Source organism: Podarcis liolepis (genome assembly GCF_965112155.1).
Source record: "Podarcis liolepis genome assembly, chromosome: 13".
In the NCBI taxonomy this organism is placed as follows: domain Eukaryota; kingdom Metazoa; phylum Chordata; class Lepidosauria; order Squamata; family Lacertidae; genus Podarcis; species Podarcis liolepis.
The window spans coordinates 25,911,789-25,932,506 of record NC_139573.1 but is presented as its reverse complement, the minus strand read 5'-3'; the positions used below and the strand labels follow the sequence as shown (position 1 = coordinate 25,932,506).

Here is a 20,718-nt window from a genome sequence, read left to right as displayed (position 1 = left end):
AGCTCTCTAATTATAATTGATGTTCAAGTGGTATATTTGGAAACAGTTGTATTTCATTAAAAATGACACATACTGGAGATATAGAAATAGAATTGTTGATGGCTTATATTTCATGTATTTTCACCAAAGATTTAATCCTTTCAGGAAAAATAAAAGGTTAATACAGATAGCATCTTCCAACTAAGCAGATTTTCCATTACAATATTTTGGAATGATATGAAATAATGCTGGGGGTGTGTGTGTTCAATAAATTGGAGGAAAGATTCTGGCATACTACTAAACTGAATATTTGGAACAACACTTAGGCTTTAAAGAAAAACTGAAATCTTAAGCCCTATCTATAGTGTTCCAAGCCCCCACATTCAATTTCCCAGCACTACTACAAGATAAATCCAAGGATTTATTGACATCAGTCTATTTCAGGACAACATTTTCTTCATCATTCTCTTCTGTAATGCCCCCTTTACATCTTTGTTCCTGAGGGTGTAAATCAGTGGGTTCAACAAAGGGGAGAGAATGTTATTAAAGAGGGCAATCATTCTATCCTTGTTCAATGAGTAGCTGGAGAAGGGCCTGACATATGTAAAAAGACAGCTGCCATAAAAAAGCAAGACAACAGTGAGATGAGAAGCACAAGTTGAAAAGGCTTTCCTCATCCCATCTGAAGAACGCATTTTCAGAACTCTAAAGATGATGTGACTATAGGAAAGGAGGACACACATGCCTGGTCCAAAGCCCATTATGGGACTAGTAGCCAGCATGGCAATAATACTGCTTGAGATGTCCCCACAGGAGATAGCTACAAGAGGAGGGATGTCACAGTAGAAGTAGTTGATCTTATTCATACCACAAAGGGGCAGGCGGAATGTGATAAGGGTGTGAATGGTGGTGTTGAGTGAACTTGTGAACCAAGAAGCTGACACCAGTTGGGCACAGAGTTTGTAATTCATGACCACATTATAGCGGAGAGGATTGCAGATGGCAACGTAACGATCATAAGCCATGGCAGCCAACAGAAGGGTCTCAGTACCAATGAATAAGATGAAGGAAAAGAGTTGAACCTTGCATCTTTCATATGAGATGGCATTTCTTCCTGAAATCAGGTGCACAATTATCTGTGGAATAGTGGTTGTAGTCTGGCAGATGTCCAGGAGGGATAGGTTACAGAGGAAGAAGTACATGGGAGTTTGAAGGCTTGGTTCTATGGAGACAAGAGCGATGATGAGAATATTCCCCATCAGTGTGAAGAGATATGTGATGAGAAGAAATCCAGAAAGGAGGAAACACCATTCATAACTGTTTGAAAATGTCAGAAGGATGAATTCAGATGGAGCAGTTTCATTACTGACATCCATTTTATTAGCTTTGTAAAATGATTTTTATCTATAGACAGAGAAAAAATAATTTATTAGGTTTTTGGGGAGCTGGGGTAATTCAATGAACAAAGGAAGAAACATTTAAAACTCATGCTTGTTCCAATGTATTTACATCAGCCATACATAACTTAAGGCTTTTCTCTGAGTATTTCCAAATTGGGCACAACATTAAATCCTCTATAAGATATCACTCTCTTATATAAAAATAATGCTGATTAACATGTCACCCATCTGACTGGGTTGCTGCAGACACTCTGGGCAGCTGCCAACAAAATACTAAAAGCACAATAAAAAAATCAGACATTGAAAAATTCCGTATGTGTCTTCTAAAAGTCACATAGTTGTTTATTTTCTTGACTTCTGATGGGAAGGTGTTCTCTAGGACAGGCAACACTACTGAACAGGCTTGATGGTGCAAGCTTAGTTCTGATCATGTCAGACTTGTTTTTCCTTTCCTTTTTAAATGCTCAGCAAGCTTGGAGATACAATCAGATTTATAGACCACTTAACAGAGAGTATCATAGTAGTGTACAATGTACTATAAAACACAGTAAAGGGAGGGGTGGTTGTTATGTAATTCAAAATGGTCAGATAGATAGATAGATGATGATGATGATAGCTAGCTAGCTAGCTAGCTAGATGATAGATAGATGATAGTCACACTTCAGTGAATGATGAAGCAAACTTGAATATTTTAAACAATCTCTCAACATTGCTTGTTACTGATTGCCATGGCATCCCACAAAGCAGGTGCTCCAAAACTAAATGCCTTCCTGCAAACAAATAGGAGATTAAGATACCACCACGAATGCTTCCCCCAATGACTACAGTGACAGCACAGAGAAATAAAGAGTGAAAATGCACCAGCTCTCATTTTTTATGAACAGTAAATCTGAGTGGGGGGATATATCCATGCCAGTTCTGTACAACTGAACAATTCATGAAGGTTAAAGCTATCCATGAATATTATGACTATCTTTCTGCCTCTGCTGTCTGAGGCAATGTGTGCTGTTGAATGCCAGTTGATGGGGGTCACAAGTTGGGAGAATGCTGTGGCACTCAGCTTCTGTTTGGGGGGGTGCCCTTAGGTATCTGGCTGGTCACTGTGAGAACTGGATACTAGACTACAATGGTGCTGTACTCTGATTTGACACGGCTCTTCTTAGGTTCAATTTATTTTTAGAAAAGACGGACTGAAATATGTTTAGTATCACCTTGGCATTAAACATCAAATTTGCATTGAGAGGCATTTATATAAGACTGAGTTACCTGCAAGACTTACCAATTATAATCCTTTAAACTGTGTCTAAATCATGGATACCCAAATGGGGAGGTGACGTTCTTAATGAATATTTTCTCTGTGTTGCAGTTCATGGTAGTAAGTCCAAGATTGCAAACTGTCCTATTATCTTTCAGTGTGTGCTTTTATATATTTACAAGCATGCTAGTTGGGCCTCCCCAGTGTGGCGGCATGTGTATAAGTGTCTGGTGGTGGAAAACCAAGGGGAGTGTAGGAAAAACAAAATAAGAAACTATTCCCACTGGTATAAGTTTAATGATTCACATTATTTGGACATTTTTCATTGAAAACAAAGTTGATAAAGGTACTGTGAGGACACTTAGAAACTTTGAAGAGTTTGGGGCCATTTTTCCCTGTGAGATTCCCAGGTTAAGATTCTTACAGAGCTACATGGGTCACTGGATGACAGGACCAGTCATCCCTCGGCCCCACCGTTCTCTTGATGAAATAAGGTTTACGTATGTTAAACGTTCTGCACAACCTTATTGAAATCCTGAGTAAAAAGGCACTGGGAATGGTCAGCACAATAAAGAGGGCCTCACCCTTATACCCATACAATAGGGCTTATGCAAATGAACAGCTATGACACACCCTATACATTGTTGGAATCTCTCAACTAGGTCACCCAGTTATACCCTGCATACTTAGCTTGCACCATGACAGAATTCAATGCTAGGCAACTCCTGGGCATATCCAACCTTAACAAAGTGCCATTTCAACTGCCCCACTTCTATGACAACTCCGATTAGCTGCAGTAGTCTCAATCCTTCATCCTTCCTAAGTGCCTGCATTTCCATCCAAGCTCAGAAGTACACATAATAAGGTAAACTCTCAAGAGTCTTTTTCCAATCAGGAATCAAAGGGAGAAACGGAGGCTGAGAAATAATAAAGGAGTGTTGACTGGAAAGAAAATATTGGGCATGTTAGCAACAATCAAGTAACCCCAGAAACCTGCACCAACTGATATTCTAAACAAATCTTCAAGTGTATCAAATATGAAGCAGAAATATGTAACCTTTGGTGGTGTCCAGCCGAAAAACTTGATGGCAGGATTTTTATTTATTTTAATATTATTTTTTACAGCACTGTTTGGTATACAACCCTGATACCTTTTTGTATCATCACAATAAAATGAGATTCTGGGCCCTAGTTATGCTGCTCCAAACCCCAACTTCTACTCCCCGGCACAATTAAAAAGTAAAGCCAAGAATTTCATGGTATTTTCTTCATCATTCTCTTTTGCAGTGCCCCCTTCACATCTTTGTTTCTGAGGGTGTAGATCAGTGGGTTCAACAAAGGAGAGAGTATGTTGTTAAAAAGGGCAATCTTGCTATCCTTGCTATCCACCCACTGAGTGAGTGGAGAAGGGCCTGATATATTGAAAAATAGAACTGACATAGAAAAGCAAGACAACTGTGAGATGAGAAGCACAAGTTGAAAAGGCTTTCCTCATCCCAGAGGAAGAATGCTTTTTCAGAACCCTCAAGATGATGTGAATATAGGAAAGGAGGACACACATGCCTGGTCCGATGCCCATTACAGGGCTAGCAGCCAGCATGGCAATAATATTACCAGAGATATCTCCGCAGGAGATAGCTAGGAGAGGAGAGATATCACAGAAGAAGTAGTTGATCTTATTGATACCACAAAGGGGCAGGCGCAATGTGAGAAGGGTGTGGATGGTGGCATTGAGTGAACTTGTGAGCCAAGAAGCTGACACCAGCTGGGCACAAAATTTGTAATTCATAACCACATTGTAGTGCAGAGGATTGCAGATGGCAACATAACGATCATAAGCCATGGCAGCCAACAGGAGTGCCTCAGCACCAATGAATAAAACAAGGAAAAATAGTTGCACAATGCATCTTTCATACAATATGGCATTTGTCCCTGAGATCAGATGCACTATTATCTGTGGAATAGTGGTGGTAGTCTGGCAGACATCTAGGAAGGATAGGTTGCTCAGAAAGAAGTACATGGGAGTTTGAAGGCTTGGTTCTATGGAGACAAATGTGATGATGAGAATATTCCCCATGAATGTGAAGAGATAAGTGATGAGCAGAAATCCAGAAAGGAGGAAATTCCATTCATTACTGTTTGAAAATGCAAGAAGGATGAATTCGAAAGGTGTGGTTTCATTACTGACATCCATTTTATTACATTAATAGATTGATTTTTTTTCTGTGGACAGAAGCAAAAATATGTTATTTGTTGTGGTGATGCAGAAAATTTAATGAACAATGGAAGAAGTATTAGACTTTTACTCTTTCTATGTAGCTTCAACTTGTTTCATTTTTAGCTATCTATATATTAATGTTGCAACCTGTGAGACGATTAAGTTGATTTCCCGCAATTTCTTTCCCAACATTTGATCACAAATTCTTAGGATTACTAAGGAGCTTTGACTAATTCTTACTTTTTTCAGAATATATTAATGTAAGCTTTGACAAGGCAGAGGAGTTTTTTACTGGGTAGCCTACAGATTCCTTTCCTTCTTTTGATCCAAGAATTTATTTTATCATTTCTGAACTGGCCTACGAAGGTCTCCTTTTAAGTAAATTAAAACTGTTATGTTGCCATGGGAACTAGATAACTTGTCAATTGCTGCATGGATGGAACAGACTCTTAAGAGATGTATACATATTAAAACCACTGCAGATAAATATTATAGAATCTGGCTAGATCTCTTTGAGAAGAAAAAATATGTGGTCTGAGTCCAACCGAATCTCAATCTCTACATGAGTAGCCTGCGTGTTCACCTAAGGATGGGCAAATCTTTCAATTTCAGTTCACCTCCTACCATACTTCTCCACACTTCCACATCTAACTGGCATTTTATTAAAAGAAAACCCCTTTTGAAAATTCAGCAGCATTTTACTGCATATTTCTCATACTATACAGTTTATTAACCCATTTCCCCTAATATAATGTATTTCTGAATGTTATTTCCAGGAATACATGCATGTTATGCACATCTTACTCTACTAAATACATTTTTTTATACCATAAGTTGTTTAGTTTTGTATAGTATGCACATCTATTTGGAAACAAGTTAAATTATGTCCAATGGTGAAAATTCACAACAAAGTGCATTTAAAATTGCAGTATCAATGAAGAAACATGTTGAAGAATGGCTGAGTTCTCTTAGCTGAAGATGACTAAGGCTATTAATGAACTACAATCTAAGTTCCACAGCAGCACAAAAATGCAAATGCCAACATGTCAGTTCAGGTCACTGTGGCACCCAACAGAACAGATATCATCTCCTCACCACACCCTTTTTCATCTGGACACGTAGTAAGGAAAGTTGCAACACAACACCTTGAATCTTGCTTCCGGAAGCAAAGCACCAATTACTTTATTTCTTTTTCAGGAAAAGTAGTTTGCAGGGCCCCAATCCAGATCAGGACCATGGGAGTGGTGGGAAGGTTTTACCCTTTTCACAAATGGACTACAGAGAACCTGCTTTTAAATAACAACAACAACAACAATATGCCGCCCATCTGACTGGGTTGCCCCAGCCATTCTGAGCAGCTCCCACCAAAATATCAAAAACACACTGAAACATCAAACATTTAAAATCTTCTCCTTGAGGGTTGCCCTTAGGTATCTGGCTTGTCACTGTGATAAATGTATACTGAACTGCAATGATGCTGTAGTCTGATTTGACATGGCTCTTCTTACATTCAAATTGTCCTTAAAAAAGACAGTTTGAAACACATTCAGTATCAGCTTAGCATTAAATATCGGATTTGCATTCAGTGGAATTTACAGAAGACTGAGATACCTGCAAGTCTTATCAATTAGAATCCTTTAAAGGTAATTTAAACCTTGGCCACCCAAATGGGGAGGGGTGTTCTTTCTGAATACCTTCTCTGTGTTGAAGTTCATTGCAGAAAGCCAAAGTGTGCAAATTATCCTATATTTTTTCAATGCATTAAAGGCTTCGTAGTGCTTTTGTATATATTTGTGAACATGCTAGTTGGGCCTCCCCCGTGTGGTGGCATGTGTGTGGTTGCCTGGAGGTGGAGAGCCAAAGGGAGCATGGAAAACCCCCTGGAAATTAGTCCCACTGGTATAAATTTAATGAGTCACATTATTTGGTCATTTTTCATGGAAAACAAAGTTGTTAAAAAATACTGTGAGGACACTTAGAAACTTTGAAGAGTTTATATGTTATGGGGAAAGTAAGTTTTGTAAGATCTGTTGGAGGATTGTGCACAATGGCCAGAGAATGTACAAACTCCAGTCAATGTATGCCTATTTCTCAAGTTCTGTTGGAGACTGTGTGTACTGACTAGGGAATGTGAAGAATATCCTCTTCCACAAAGAATTATGTGCATAGTCTCCACAATGACTGTTGGACAGCCATGGGTGGTTATGCACATTAACTGCTCTACTTACCTTGCTGAGGTCCTGGACTGCAGGTCGGATGTGGGCAATGGTGGGAGGAACCAGCTGGAGAACCACCAAAGAAAGAAGGCTCAGAGCTTAGGGAGTGGCAGTGGGGTAATGATGTGTGTTCAGAGGGGGAAGAGGGGGAAGACTGGGAAGAGGAGGTATCCGAAGATGAAAAGGTAACAAGATTTAGTGAACAGGAAGAGGCTGTAGCAGAGGCAGAAGTGGAGACAAGAGAAGAAGGAGGCCAAGATAGAGTTTCTCCAGGGGAAAGCTCATAGTTTTAAAATCCAAGGCATATGAAAACGTTGAATGAAATAAAATGCAGCACAACACTGAGGCAGGCACTGGGGAATCCCTTTGATTTGTGAGTTTCACGGTGAGAGGCAGTGTATATTTTTATTGGTTTTATCAGTTACAATTGTAAAAAGTGATTTAAAAAATGCAATACAGATCTCAACTTAAACAGCTTGTTGAAAGAGAAAGACAACAGAGAGGGCAGTTGTCTAAAGTAGACACTTTTATAAGTACTTTCTTTTAGAAAATAATGTGAAGTCCCTGATAATAAAAGTCCCTAAAGATCAGTCCAAATAGACTACAGTGATAAAGCTTATATTAACAGTACCATAAGCCTGAAAATCATAAACTTTACATTGTTACCTTCACAAATTAGTGTGGTATAAGCAATAAATAAATTTCCCCTTTAAAAAACCTCCATCAATTATAGAGAAAATTGTGACTGAAAATTATCAAAAAGGAGTAGCTGAACAGTGCTTGTGAATTTCAAGTCTCCTTTTATTTTGTTCTACAGATCATCTTACCAGTGGTCTGAACCCTTCATCCAGTGCTATTTTTATAAGGGAGAAAGTTCGAGAAGCTCACAATGAACACCTCCCTTGTTCTCTTACAATGGCAAAGGTGTCCACCTGAGAGCTGCAGGAACTGAGTTCCAGTGAGTTCCACCACCTGAAAAGCCTCACCTTCATCCTTCCTGAGTGCCTGAATTTCCATCCAAGCTCAGGAGTACACATCATGAGGTCTCCCAAGGGTCTTTTTATGATCAGGAATCATAGGCAGGAAGGGAGGTTGAAAAATGAGGCATAAGCATTTACAAGACCTTGGGCATCTTAGCAACAATGAAGTAATCTCAGAACCCTGCTCCTATTGACATTCTAAAAACCTTCTCAATTACATTGAACATGAAATAGAAATACATATCCTTTGGGATTGTGCCCTCCTTAGAAACAATGACAGATTTCTTTATTTTTACAGCACTGTTTGGAACACACCCCTGAGACCTTTTGATTCCAACAGAACAAAATGACATTCTGGGTCCTAGTTACACTGCTCCGAACTCCAACTTCCACTACCCTTCAAAAGTAAAGCTAAGGATTTCATGTTATCTGTGTATTCCACCTCTTTTAGGAAATAATTTTCTTCATCATTCTCCTTTGCAGTGCCCCCTTCACATCATTGTTTCTGAGGGTGTAGATCAGTGGGTTCAACAAAGGGGAGAGTATGTTGTTAAAAAGGGCAATCTTGCTATCTTTGCTAAGAGAGTAGCTGGAGAAGGGCCTGACATATTGAAACATAGAGCTGCCATAAAAGAGCAGGACAACTGTGAGATGAGAAGCACAAGTTGAAAAGGCTTTCCTCATTCCAGAGGAAGAATGCATTTTCAGAACCCTCAAGATGATGTGAATATAGGAAAGGAGGACACACATGCCTGGTCCAATGCCCATTATAGGGCTAGCAGCCAGCATGGCAATAATATTTCCAGAGATATCACCACAGGAAATAGCTAGGAGGGGAGGGATGTCACAGAAGAAGTAGTTGATCTTATTGATACCACAAAGGGGCAGGCGCAATGTGAGAAGGGTGTGGATGGTGGCATTGAGTGAACTTGTGAACCAAGAAGCTGACACTAGTTGGGCACAGAGTTTGTAATTCATGACCACATTATAGCGGAGAGGATTGCAGATGGCAACATAACGATCATAAGCCATGGCAGCCAACAGCAGTGGCTCAGTACCAATGAATAAGACGAAGAAAAAGAGTTGCATCTTGCATCTTTCATGTGAGATGGCATTTGTCCCTGAGATCAGATGCACTATTATCTGTGGAATAGTGGTTGTAGTCTGGCAGATGTCCAGGAGGGATAGATTGCTCAGAAAGAAGTACATGGGAGTTTGAAGATTTGGTTGTAAGCAAACAAGAATGATGATCAGAACATTCCCCATCAGTGTGCAGGTATAAGTGATTAGCAGAAATCCAGTGAAGAGAAAATGCCATTCATTAAGCTTTGAAAATGCCAGGAAGATGAATTCAGATGGAGCGGATTCATTACAGACATGACCCATTGGATCAGCTTCATAGATAGATTTTTATCTGCTGATACATTATTAGTGGAAAAACCAAAATACATTATTAGTGATAAAACAGGAAATTGAATTAGCAAAGCATTAATACTTTAGCATTGCAAAATAGCATATATGCTAATGTAAGTTTGTGGGGCAGAATTGGACTAGATGGTCTCTAGGATCCTTTCCATCTGTTGATCCCAATTTTAGACAAGAGGTTGCCTTACAACTTGGCCTGTGAATGATCTCTTTTATTAATTAGAGATCATATGTTGCCATAGGAACGAAATTGCTTGCCAATTGATATAATCAAGCTAGATCTTTGTGCGAAAAAGTGAGGAGATAGCAGTTAGTGTCAGACAGAATCTGGAAGCCGTGGAGTCTAAAAAGCTAACAACATATTAGAGTACTGTCTGTCTTTCTTGAGAGCTTATATGGGAGCAGTGGATTTGGCTGTCTGCTGGGGTGGTCCAGCCTTACATCTACTTATGCTTAACTCAAATATTGCAATATTACAATAAATGCCCAATGACTACATTCAAAAGAAATCCAAACTTCCGTAAGAACTCTTCCCTAAAATGTCTCACCATTCATATTTGAGGTGTATGTAATAAACTGTGTTCTCATTCCTCACACATATCTTTTTACAATATTATATGGGCAGGTGGTCTCAGCTGTGTCTGGAAGAGCAAAGGAGTTGATTTATACCATAAACTTATACATGTCTATATGGAGGTTAAGTCCCATCGCGTTGAGCATCTCCCAACTCTAGTTGAGATTGCTACCTTGATTGCGGACAATGCTTTCAGGGACAGCAATGAATGAGTGAGCACTGTTAATTCAAGAGGTATGAGTTTATTAATAAAATACACTATTAATCCTGCAGCAGAGATAACACTTAAATGAAAACTTTTGTCAGTTCTGGTCTTCACATCACCCAGCTGAGTGGAGCACATTTTCCACTGAGTAGCACATTTTCCTTATAGTTTGCTCCCCCCAACTCATAGCAAGGTAAATTAGGATTAATTTGGAAGCCCCTTCCTCATTGGTTCAGGCCTGTAAGACGTCCCTCCAGGAAATGAAAACAGGCCAGGGAAGAAAAGCCAAAAAGGGATTAATTACAAGAAGACCCACAGTCTTAGTAATGGCAGCCTGCGTTGGATATAGAGAAAGAGTTCTTACCAAATACTTTTTCTGTGTGCAGTTCATTGCAGGAATCCCAAGAGTGAGAAGCGTTTTATTTAATTTCAGTCAAATAAATGCTGCATGGTGCTTTTATATATTTGTAGGCAAGTCAGCTGCCCCCCCCCACTGCAGAGGCGTTTGTGTGTGTTGGAGGGGAAATCATAGGAGAGTATGAAAGAGACAAAGCCACGAAACTAACCCCACCAGACCAAATATAATGAGTCACATGAAACAACTTGTTTATTTATTGTTTGCTGCCCTCTTCTGTCTATTCAGGTTATGCTATTTCACATGTCTCTTTATAACTTGATAATGCTTTGTGTTTGTGTGTTGAATGATTTCATGACATGTCTCTTATATACTCCAGAAATAAAGAAATCACTCTACATCTAACATGTTTCTGAACAGCTACCACAAATTATTTATTTGCACGTTCAGACCCAGAACCCTCCCCCCCTAAATAAATTCACACTTGACTCAAATTTTGGTTTTGGTTTTTGGCAGAATTTTGGCCACAACTTTATTGATTACAGAAAGTGACTGGTTGCATAGGCTCTGGTTCAACTCTACATCTAACAACTGGTTCAACTCTACATCTAAATCACTCTACATCTAACATGCTTCTGAATAGCTACCATAGATTATTTATTTATTTTAAAAAATTATCTGAAGTAAAACAAAAACAAACCGACTGTTCATAATTTTAAGGACACATCCCAGCAGGATACAAATGCTAAAAAGGATTAAAATTAAGGTTGGTGAGAGGTGTGGCTTGGTAGAGGGTTTAGCCTGGACAGAATACTGAGAACCAGGCAGGCCTAGACAAGTGATCCTTGGGCCTGAAATTCCCATCTCTGTTCTTGGCTAATCTCTGTTCATAATATAGAAATAGCAATTGGGTTGATATTTTGCTTTGTGCTTTTCCCTTGTTAGATGCTTTGGGCATGACTTCTTCATTAATGCACAACAGATGGGGTCTTATTTTCGCTGTGGGCACCTGGAGAATTCTTCTGGTGCTGTGTAGAAAAGATCCCCAAGGTGTTCTCCAGAGCTTTAAAGTCACTGTGCCACTGTTTCCAGAAACACATGATGCTGGAGAGCAGTAAGGCCAAACAACTCCACCATTTTTCTCTGTAGCTTTGGTGACTTAACTAAGAGCTGCAATTCCAAATGAGGTGCAAATTCTGCTCACTCTTTGAAATGAGATGAAACCATTTTGATCATCAGCCTGTTTCCCCTGCTTATTTTTCAAGACAACTGGGGTAGTTCAATTGGTGAGTTATCTGAACTTGACAATGAATATTTGGACCTATGCTTCTACTTCAGATAGGTATACTTTTAGTATAATAGTGGTTATGAAGGCAACTTGGCAACGATATGGCATTACTCAAGGTCCCTCTAAGAACTCCAAACACAAATTGAAGCCTCTAATTAAATTTAAATTAAATTTTATGCTTCATTAGATGTGCATCTGCCTTCAGAAGACCCATTTTTGTTTTTAATAATGGATGTTTTAGTCATTAGGGACCTGATTTTGTTAGTGGTTTTGGTTTGAAATATTAATATAGTTATTTCGTTACTTATGTAATTTCTTGACTATTTGTATTGGATATTTGTATTGTATATGTTTGCCTATAAACAATGGATAAAGCAGTACATAAACAACTTTTCCCTGTCCCCCTTTCTTCTGTACAACCAAGCCTGAAAAGATTCAGTGTTCTACCCTACTGAGTTGACATGTGAGACATATGTCATTCTGATTATTTCAGTAAGGATCCTATAATATTCATAGATTCATATAATGGATTCATAGCATCATAGAGTTGGAAGGCACCACAGGGGTCAGCTAGTCCAACCTCCTGCAAGGCAGAAATGGGCTTGAACCCACAACCTTGAGATGAAGAGTCTCAAAGTCTACTGACAAACTTTAGACATGCCTGAGCTGAATTCTTGAACTCTTCACACACCTTTTCATACAGGTGACCTTATTTTGGATTGGGGAGGGAGGAGAGAGGGAGGCTTCTACCGTTTTTCTCCAGTAATGTAATGTAATGGGGCTTATTTGGGTCACAGGAAATTATTTGAGGGCACTTGAAGCAGTAATCTTGCTCAAGCTCAAGAACTCTTTGTCTTGTGGTTGCCTGAATTACACAATAGTTCAGTTCAGACTTAAAGCTAAGTCAAACCATGGCTTAACACAAGGATAGTCAATATAGTGCCCTCCATATATTGCCTGACTACAGTTCCCATCATCCCTGAACACTGGCCATGTTGGGTGGGACTGATGAGATGTACCGCATTGCCTCTTAGAACAAATGGACAATTATATGGGTTACGGGGGGGGGGGGTCTCAATTTCAATGCTTCTTTAAGAGTCCTGCTGCTGCCATGCTGCTGTGAGTTAATGCATGCTTTGGCTTAGTGTGCAATGCATAAAAAGGATACCATTAGGTACACTGCCTTGGGAAAACCCATGATTAAATATTTTCATTTTCATTATCATTATTCAGACATTATGGTAGGAAGACATTATATCTGTGAAAATAGCAAATATATAGGGGAAAATGTAATTTTACACATTCATGCAAAATATGAGTTTTGATTGTACCTGTTGCTCATGTCACACAGTTGTCACAGATTTTATACAGATGACTTCCCATAAGAAGGTGATATGACACCTGTTGACACATTACGCTGAAGAAAGGTGCAAACTGTCTCTACACATGTACATCTCTTGGTGTAAAATGAATGGACATTTGTTGATTTGAACAGCTGAACTATTGTGTACATGTAGATTGATTATGCACTCCTTGAATGTTAACATCACTATGGTCAATCACTGTTTGCTAGCTTCATAACCATAACTTCGGAGAACAATAATAATTGTTTTTGTATGGGATAACTCTCCCCTTCCTGAGTCTTTCTTAAATATTAAGTGGAGACAAAAGAAAGGACTATTTCACTTGAAACAAATAACATGATATTAACTACTACAAGCTGTGTTAATGGCCATTACCTTAGGTAGCTTCAGAAAAGAATTAGTCGAATTCATGGAAAATAACTTTTTTAGATTGATATTATCCATGATAACTAAATGAGGAGGTGAGGAGGCTGTCCACCTGGATTGGACTCCAACTCTCAACAGTCATGAATAGTATGGCCAATGGACAGGGGTCATGAGACTTGTATTCCAATGATATATGGAGGGTCACAAGTCCCCCACCCCTGGCTAAATGGAGCATCCTGAGCAGCAGGTGTTAGGGACATGCCATGTCTCCAAACTTTTTAGAGGAATCTGATTGACTACTGTTGGGAACAGAATCATTGATGAGAGATCTGGTCTACTTGTTCAAATCTGTGTACTTAGTGTACTTGTACTGACCTAGGGTGCAACATAATATCTTTATTTACCACTCCTGCTGCTATTACTGCTATCACTCATGTTATTCTGTGGTCTTTCTAGGAAGGTGATAGAGTAACCTAAATTCTTATTCATGGTGCATTTTGTGACTGAGGCATACCTGCAGGGGAGCTCAAGATCAGCAAAGCAAATGAAGAATGGCAGCTCTGTGTCTGAATTTCGGCTTCTGGGGTTCCAGAGTCTTCCAGGGTGGCAGACCCTACTCTTCACCATGTTCTTACTTATCTACCTCCTAACCATCACAGGCAATGTGGTTATTATTTCAGTCGTCAAGCTAGAGTCATATCTTCATTCCCCTATGTACTCTTTCCTCCAAAACCTCTCCTTCCTAGAGATCTGGTACACCACCACCATTGTGCCCAAGATGCTCAGTAGCCTCCTCATGGAGAACAAGAGCATATCCTTCATTGGATGCATGGCACAGCTCTACTTTTTTGTCTTCTTTGGTGCAACGGAGTGCTTCCTATTATCTGTGATGGCGTATGATCGGTACCTTGCAATCTGTGACCCATTGCATTATGCAGAAGCCATGAACACACAGTTCTGCACCCGCTTGGCAATAGGGTCTTGGGTGATTGGTCTCTTCACAGGGTTGCTACCTTCATTGCTGATCTCTAGGCTGCATTTCTGCAGATCTAACCAAATCAATCATTTCTTCTGTGACATCCCACCTCTGCTGAAGCTCTCCTGTTCTGACACTTCCACCACCGAAATGAGCATTTTTGTGCTGTCTATATTGGTCCTTTTCACATGTTTCTTGCTTACCTTGGTGTCCTATGCATTTATCATCAAGACTATCCTGAAAATCCCCTCTGTTTCTGGAAGAAAAAAGACTTTCTCCACCTGTGGCTCACACTTAGCTGTGGTGGTGATATATTATGGCACCATGATCTCCATGTATGTTCGACCCAGTGCTAGTCTTTCATCAGAGCTGAATAAGGTGGTCTCCATTTTCTATACTGTGCTAACACCACTTCTCAACCCTGTCATCTACAGTCTGAGGAACAAAGATTTCAAGGATGCCTTGCAGAAACTAGTCAATAGGAAATGTTTACATAGCTTGCCAAGTAGAGAAAGGAAGTCCATTGGCTTTAGCTGTTGTTGAGGATGATCTCATGTACTTGTTTTGTTGTTATATTTTACTTTGCATTTACATTTAGAATTTCTGCAAGGTTATCTGTGAGAAAAGCCAGGAATTGCATAGCCTTATAAAGTAAATTTCTAACACCATGTTCATGTGTTTATGGGTATTTACAAATGCATACTGGTGCTGATTTTATTATTGATTTATTAACAGCAGTTGAAACTGTCCCTACACAAATCCAGAAAGGAGTCCCTAAGACAGCTGGATAGTGCCTTGTACAGCTCTTTCTGGCAACTACTGGTGCCAAAAATATTGCTCTGCTTTCCTTTGGACCATATCAGTGAGATGTGGAGGGGGGGCTCTCTTGTCATCTGGGCAGCCCTCCATACACACCACCCAGGCTTGTGCCCCAGGGAGGTCACTTTGATGCTGCTAACACAGAGCAGTTTGACTTCAAACTGGGGGGTGCACTCCATTGCCTCTCAGGACAGACCCATGCTTGCAATAAAAATGTTACACTACAATCTAAAACTGTATGGAATACAAATACAGCACCAGATAATAAAATCAATCAGTACAGCAAGACTCTCAAGCAGCAAAATCACATGTTTTGGTAAATACTTTAAAGCTTAAGGATTCAGAGTAAGCCCATTGAAATGAATGAACATGACAATGTTAGGTCATTTCAATATGTCACCGCTGAGTAGAATTTAATTGGGTGCAACCCCATTATGAAAACAGAGGAACCCATCACCTTGTTCAATAAAAAATGCATTATGGGCACTGGGTTTCTAAAGAGATCCTTATTTTTTCTTAGGTATTTTGCAATGTGAGTCACATAGAGAACATTGCTGTTTTCTGCTATAGTGTCGTATAAAGGAAGAGTGTACTAAACACCCTTGAGAAATAGCTCTGTCTGTTATACCTTCTTGTGAAATATGTTTGATAGTTCAAAGGGAAAGGTACCACCAACTTTGCTCTGAATTGTGTGTGTGTGTTTATGAATTTTTGCCACAATTTATAGGTTTGTAGAATGACACACAATTTATAGGTAATTTTAACAAATTGGGGTTCCCTTGAAATCTTTTGAAAGTTTTGCTTTGAAGACAAAACCTCAACTTTGCTTTGAAATTTTTTTGAGGGGTGGGGTGGGTTGAGTTTCCGGAACTTGAAATTTAGCAGTAACTCTTAACATTAAGCGCATGTGCCTATATATGAAGAGCAAATTTCTAATAATGTGTAAGATAACCAATGTTAATTACTGTAATTTAATAATCAAAGGGAAATCTACTGCTTCATGAAGGCATGGGTGAGGGAATATTTATTCAGTCTTCAACTCATATACAGATGCAACACTCAAACATTTACAGGTTTTCTTAGAACACTTATCTATAAATATATAAAAAAAACAAACAGTCTACAAATATGTTTAATGCTGTTCTCTGGGGCTTACTCCCTAGTAAATGTGTAGAGAAATGCAGTCTATATTAAGATCTATTTAAAAACAACAACAACAACAACAACAACAACAACAACAACAACATTTAGTTGTGACTTGGTTCAGAGACAGGGAACCTGTGGTTGTATTGTTGAACACTAGCCTCCATTAGCCCCAACCAGCATAACTAATGGTCAAGGATGACAGATGTGCTAGTCCTGCAGCATCTGGAAGGCAACATGTTTTTCAACATTCCGCAAGTTACTTTCTTTTCTGCAGTTAGGAACATTGGTAAGCAACATGTAGGGTAACACTATTTGGTAAAGGATATGTAGAAAGTGAATGGATGGCAAGCTTTGGGTTTTGGCCCAAAATAAAACTGAATTCTTGGGTTTATGGCTGAACAAAGGATACCATTTAGGGAGGTAGGCATAGAAGGAGTAAACTCTGTATTTTTTCCATTGTACCTTGAGTTTGGAGTCTAATATCAAATTCTCCTCCTTACTATTAAGCTTTTGAATGCTTCATGGACCTTGGTGTTCCTCAAGCTGTAGATGAAAGGGTTCAGAAATGGTGTCACCACACAATAAAAGACAGACACTACTTTGTCCGAATCACGAATGTCCTTCACTGAAGGCCTCACATACATATAGATGACTGAGCCATAATATATTAATACTACACTAAGATGGGCAGTGCAAGTGGAGAAGGCTTTGTGCCTTCCTCCACTGGATGGCATCTTCAATATAGCCACAATGATGTTGACATAAGATACTATTATTAAGAAAAAGCAACCCAAAACCATTGAAGAAGTGAACACAAAGAAGAAAAATTCAATGAATGACTTTTTCCCACAAGGAAGAGTCAGCACTGGGGCAAGATCACAGAAGAAATGGTTGATTATATTGGGCCCACAGAAATTCAGCCTGGCAAGAACAATGGTTGGGGGCAAGGGAGCAAGGAAAGCTCCCACCCAACACCCAAGAATCAGCGATTTACAGACTCTATTGTTCATCACTGTGGTATAGTTCATAGGGTTGCAGATGGCTAAGAAGCGGTCATAAGCCATAAGCACCAGCAGGAAGTTCTCTGTCAGGCCCAGGAAGAGGTTGAAGTAAAGCTGTGTGAAGCAACCAACCATGCTGATCACTTTCCTGTCTTTTAAGAAGTCGAACAACATTTTGGGGATAGTGTTTGTCATGTGTCCAATTTCTATCAAAGACAAATGGCTTAGGAATAAATACATGGGAGTTTGGAGTTGCTGATGAAGCTGGACTATGGTCATAATTGTGACATTCCCACTTATGGTTAAGAGGTATGCCAAAAGGAAGAGTGACAGGAGAAATTTCTGGAGCCTTTGAGGATTAGAGAAACCAAGCAGGATGAATTCATTCACAGAAGTTTGGTTTTCTAAAATCATACCTCTATCTGTTAAAACATTAAAAACAAAAAAAGAAAGAAAAAATTAGGTGTGTATAAGAGATAAGTTTGATCACTTAAGCACTCACAATTATTCCTCTTGGCAGTGTTAACACTTCCGAGAGAGTTCACCCAGGGTTTCCACCCTTTTTTGCTAGGTCTGTCTCACTCTGTGATGGAAGAAAAACATCACTTAAAACTGATACCCTCCTGATAACCGCCCCCCAACCAAAAAATCCAGCACCCAAACTTTTAACAGCAGTTTGATTCAGCAGTTTGATTGTTATTGGATGCTAAAGGGTATTGTATCCAAGCTGTGAAGAGTTTGATTTGCTAATTGCTGCACATCAACCTGCAAAAACAAGTAAGTGAGATACACTAAAATAATATGGTTCATATCCAACAATCACACTTTATAAACTTGCATTTCAACATAGAGTTACCCCATAGCTGGATGGTACAATCACAAATGGTTCAAAGCTACTTGAGGATTATGCAGTTATATATAAGGAGCAGGGCAGGTTATGTGGGGTTACATTGCTGAATCAGTGACCTCACAGCATGATGGTGACTGTAAGAGCTTATAGGGCTGTGGAATCATATAAACAAAAAGCAGCTCCTTGGCAGGTGCAGGTATGGGTGACCCAAGTTTTACATTACAACACTAGGTAGTATGATTGTTTTGTTTCAGTTAGCCCTCTGTGAAGTAATCCACCCTACAAACAGTAGGGTGGATTACTTCATCTACACATCTACAAGCAGTCCCCTTGAAATCACCACTGTCCAGACTAACACATTTTGGTGCCTGAGCCTGAAATCTGAAATAGTGAAAATAATATAATAAGGAAGGTAATGAAATACATAATTAAGTAACTGACAATTTGCTGTCTGTTAACATTGCCCTCTCTCTATCACCTAAGCCAGAAGCCACAGTCTGCTGAGACATAGAATAACTAATGGTGCATTATTCCATGCCTTTTGATTATGGCCATAACCTTGGAGATTCTTTGAGTAATGGCCAACATTCAACTCTGGAACCTATTTTCAACATAAAGGGTTTGGGAACATGAAGCTTTTATGTCAGAGGCAGTATGCTTCTCAATACCAGTTGCTGAAAACCATAGGAGGGGAGAGTGTTGTTTTGCTCAGGTCTTCTTCCACTGTGAGAACAGGATGCTAGACTAGATGAGCCACATTGAACCCAAGGATCTCTGCATCCAAAGCATATACTCTACCACTCTAGAATGGCCCTTGCCTATCTTTGCCTTTGCCTATTTGAGCAGAACATCAAAAGACTTTCATGTAGGCTTGCCATACATCAGGAAAATTCCTGACATGTCCTGGTCTTCAGGTGTAAAAATAGCATCGGGGGTAATGTATGGCAACACAATGGAAAAAGCAGCAGAAACAGCTCAAAAAGCTTAAAATCAATTTTGGAGCAATCAACTAGAGACATCAAGCATTGCTTAGTCATGGTGCTGATGACCCCAAAAGTGTAACTTTCCTATAGTTCTCCACTCAAACAGAAAGATCTGCAAGTACCCTCTACTGGTCCCGACCATTCACAGACCATACATATCATTGCTCATATCCTTTTAAGGTCCTTGATATTATGAGAAATTATAGAAAGTGGCCTCTTGCTACATATTTTCAACTCTTACCTAATTTTCTTGCCCAATCTGACCCTTATTTTCTTCTCACTTTGAACTAAAATAATACTTAAAAGATGTTGAAATCAATCCTATCTACTGGATCCCCCTAAAACCAAAACTACAGGAGGGTCATCTTTACATGTTTCTCAGATACTAGATGAATGATCTGAGCACACACAAACCTTGTAACTATGGCAGATATCTGACGGTGCATTTAATTCCTTTCAGAAAATACTGCATACAAAGAAAAATAGAAGCTGAACTCAATAAATTGCTAAATATTGTTAAGTAAAAAATGAAAACAACTATTTCCCACTTGAAGAAAGGTGGAAGGAGTATAAATAGTCTAAAGTCCATCAGCATTGTTTGGCAATCTACTTAAAGCACTCTTAAAATGAATAAGGTGATTGTTTTATGATGTCCTTACTTTGTAGATGGTGTTTTCCTATTGGAATGCATGTTGTGCTTTCTCCCAGTAGTATTTTTTTTTAAAAAAAATATCTCTATATTTCCATGCAGAGCCACAATTGGCTCATGGGAGCCAATTTATGAAACATCCACCCATTGTGATTCACATAATGGATTTTTCTTTGTCTCTCTTGGCTTGTTATTCTTGTTATTAAGGAAATACTGAGAACCCTAATTCTGTCCAATTTCAGTGCCCAATCATAGTTCTATCCCAACCCATTTGCTTGGGTATTTTTGAAAGAATGTACAAAAAGTATGTATTAAAATTGTACTCATTTTTCTGAACCTTATACACTCTCTCTGAAGGAAATCAGCCCTGAGTGCTCACTGGAAGGACAGATCCTGAAGCTGAGGTGCCAATATTTTTGCCACTTCATGAGAAGAGAAGACTCCCTTGAAAAGACCCTGTTGTTGGGAAAGATTGAGGGCACAAGGAGAAGGGGATGACAGAGGATGAGATGGTTGGACAGTGTTCTCGAAGCTATGAACATGAGTTTGAACAAACTGCAGGAGGCAGTGGAAGACAGGAGTGCCTGACATGCTCTGGTCCATGGGGTCACAAAGAGTTGGATATAACTAAACAACTAAACAACAACTACAACACTCTTTTTACATAGA

General features: G+C 39.3%; 5 protein-coding genes across 5 annotated transcripts in view; 2 read left to right on the top strand and 3 right to left on the bottom strand.

The window, feature by feature from the left end:
* Positions 1-20,718, top strand: part of LOC310691042 (olfactory receptor 14A16-like) — a 242,514-nt gene that overhangs the window by 121,007 nt on the left and 100,789 nt on the right. The gene's annotated exons all lie outside the window — the stretch shown is intronic.
* Positions 420-4,711, bottom strand: LOC310691638 (olfactory receptor 5V1-like; the record flags this gene model as incomplete). Its single annotated transcript, XM_083471498.1, has 2 exons — positions 420-1,201; positions 4,249-4,711. 2 exons carry the CDS (start codon positions 4,709-4,711, stop codon positions 420-422), a joined length of 1,245 nt encoding a protein of 414 aa, XP_083327624.1.
* Positions 8,496-9,434, bottom strand: LOC310691637 (olfactory receptor 5V1-like; the record flags this gene model as incomplete). Its single annotated transcript, XM_083471497.1, has 1 exon — positions 8,496-9,434. The coding sequence occupies one exon, from the start codon at positions 9,432-9,434 to the stop codon at positions 8,496-8,498; it is 939 nt and encodes a 312-aa protein (XP_083327623.1).
* OR11L1 (olfactory receptor family 11 subfamily L member 1) lies at positions 14,170-15,144 on the top strand (the record flags this gene model as incomplete). Its single annotated transcript, XM_083471496.1, has 1 exon — positions 14,170-15,144. The coding sequence occupies one exon, from the start codon at positions 14,170-14,172 to the stop codon at positions 15,142-15,144; it is 975 nt and encodes a 324-aa protein (XP_083327622.1).
* On the bottom strand, positions 17,049-17,981 carry LOC310691635 (olfactory receptor 6F1-like; the record flags this gene model as incomplete). The annotated part of the gene is made up of 1 exon (XM_083471495.1): positions 17,049-17,981. The coding sequence occupies one exon, from the start codon at positions 17,979-17,981 to the stop codon at positions 17,049-17,051; it is 933 nt and encodes a 310-aa protein (XP_083327621.1).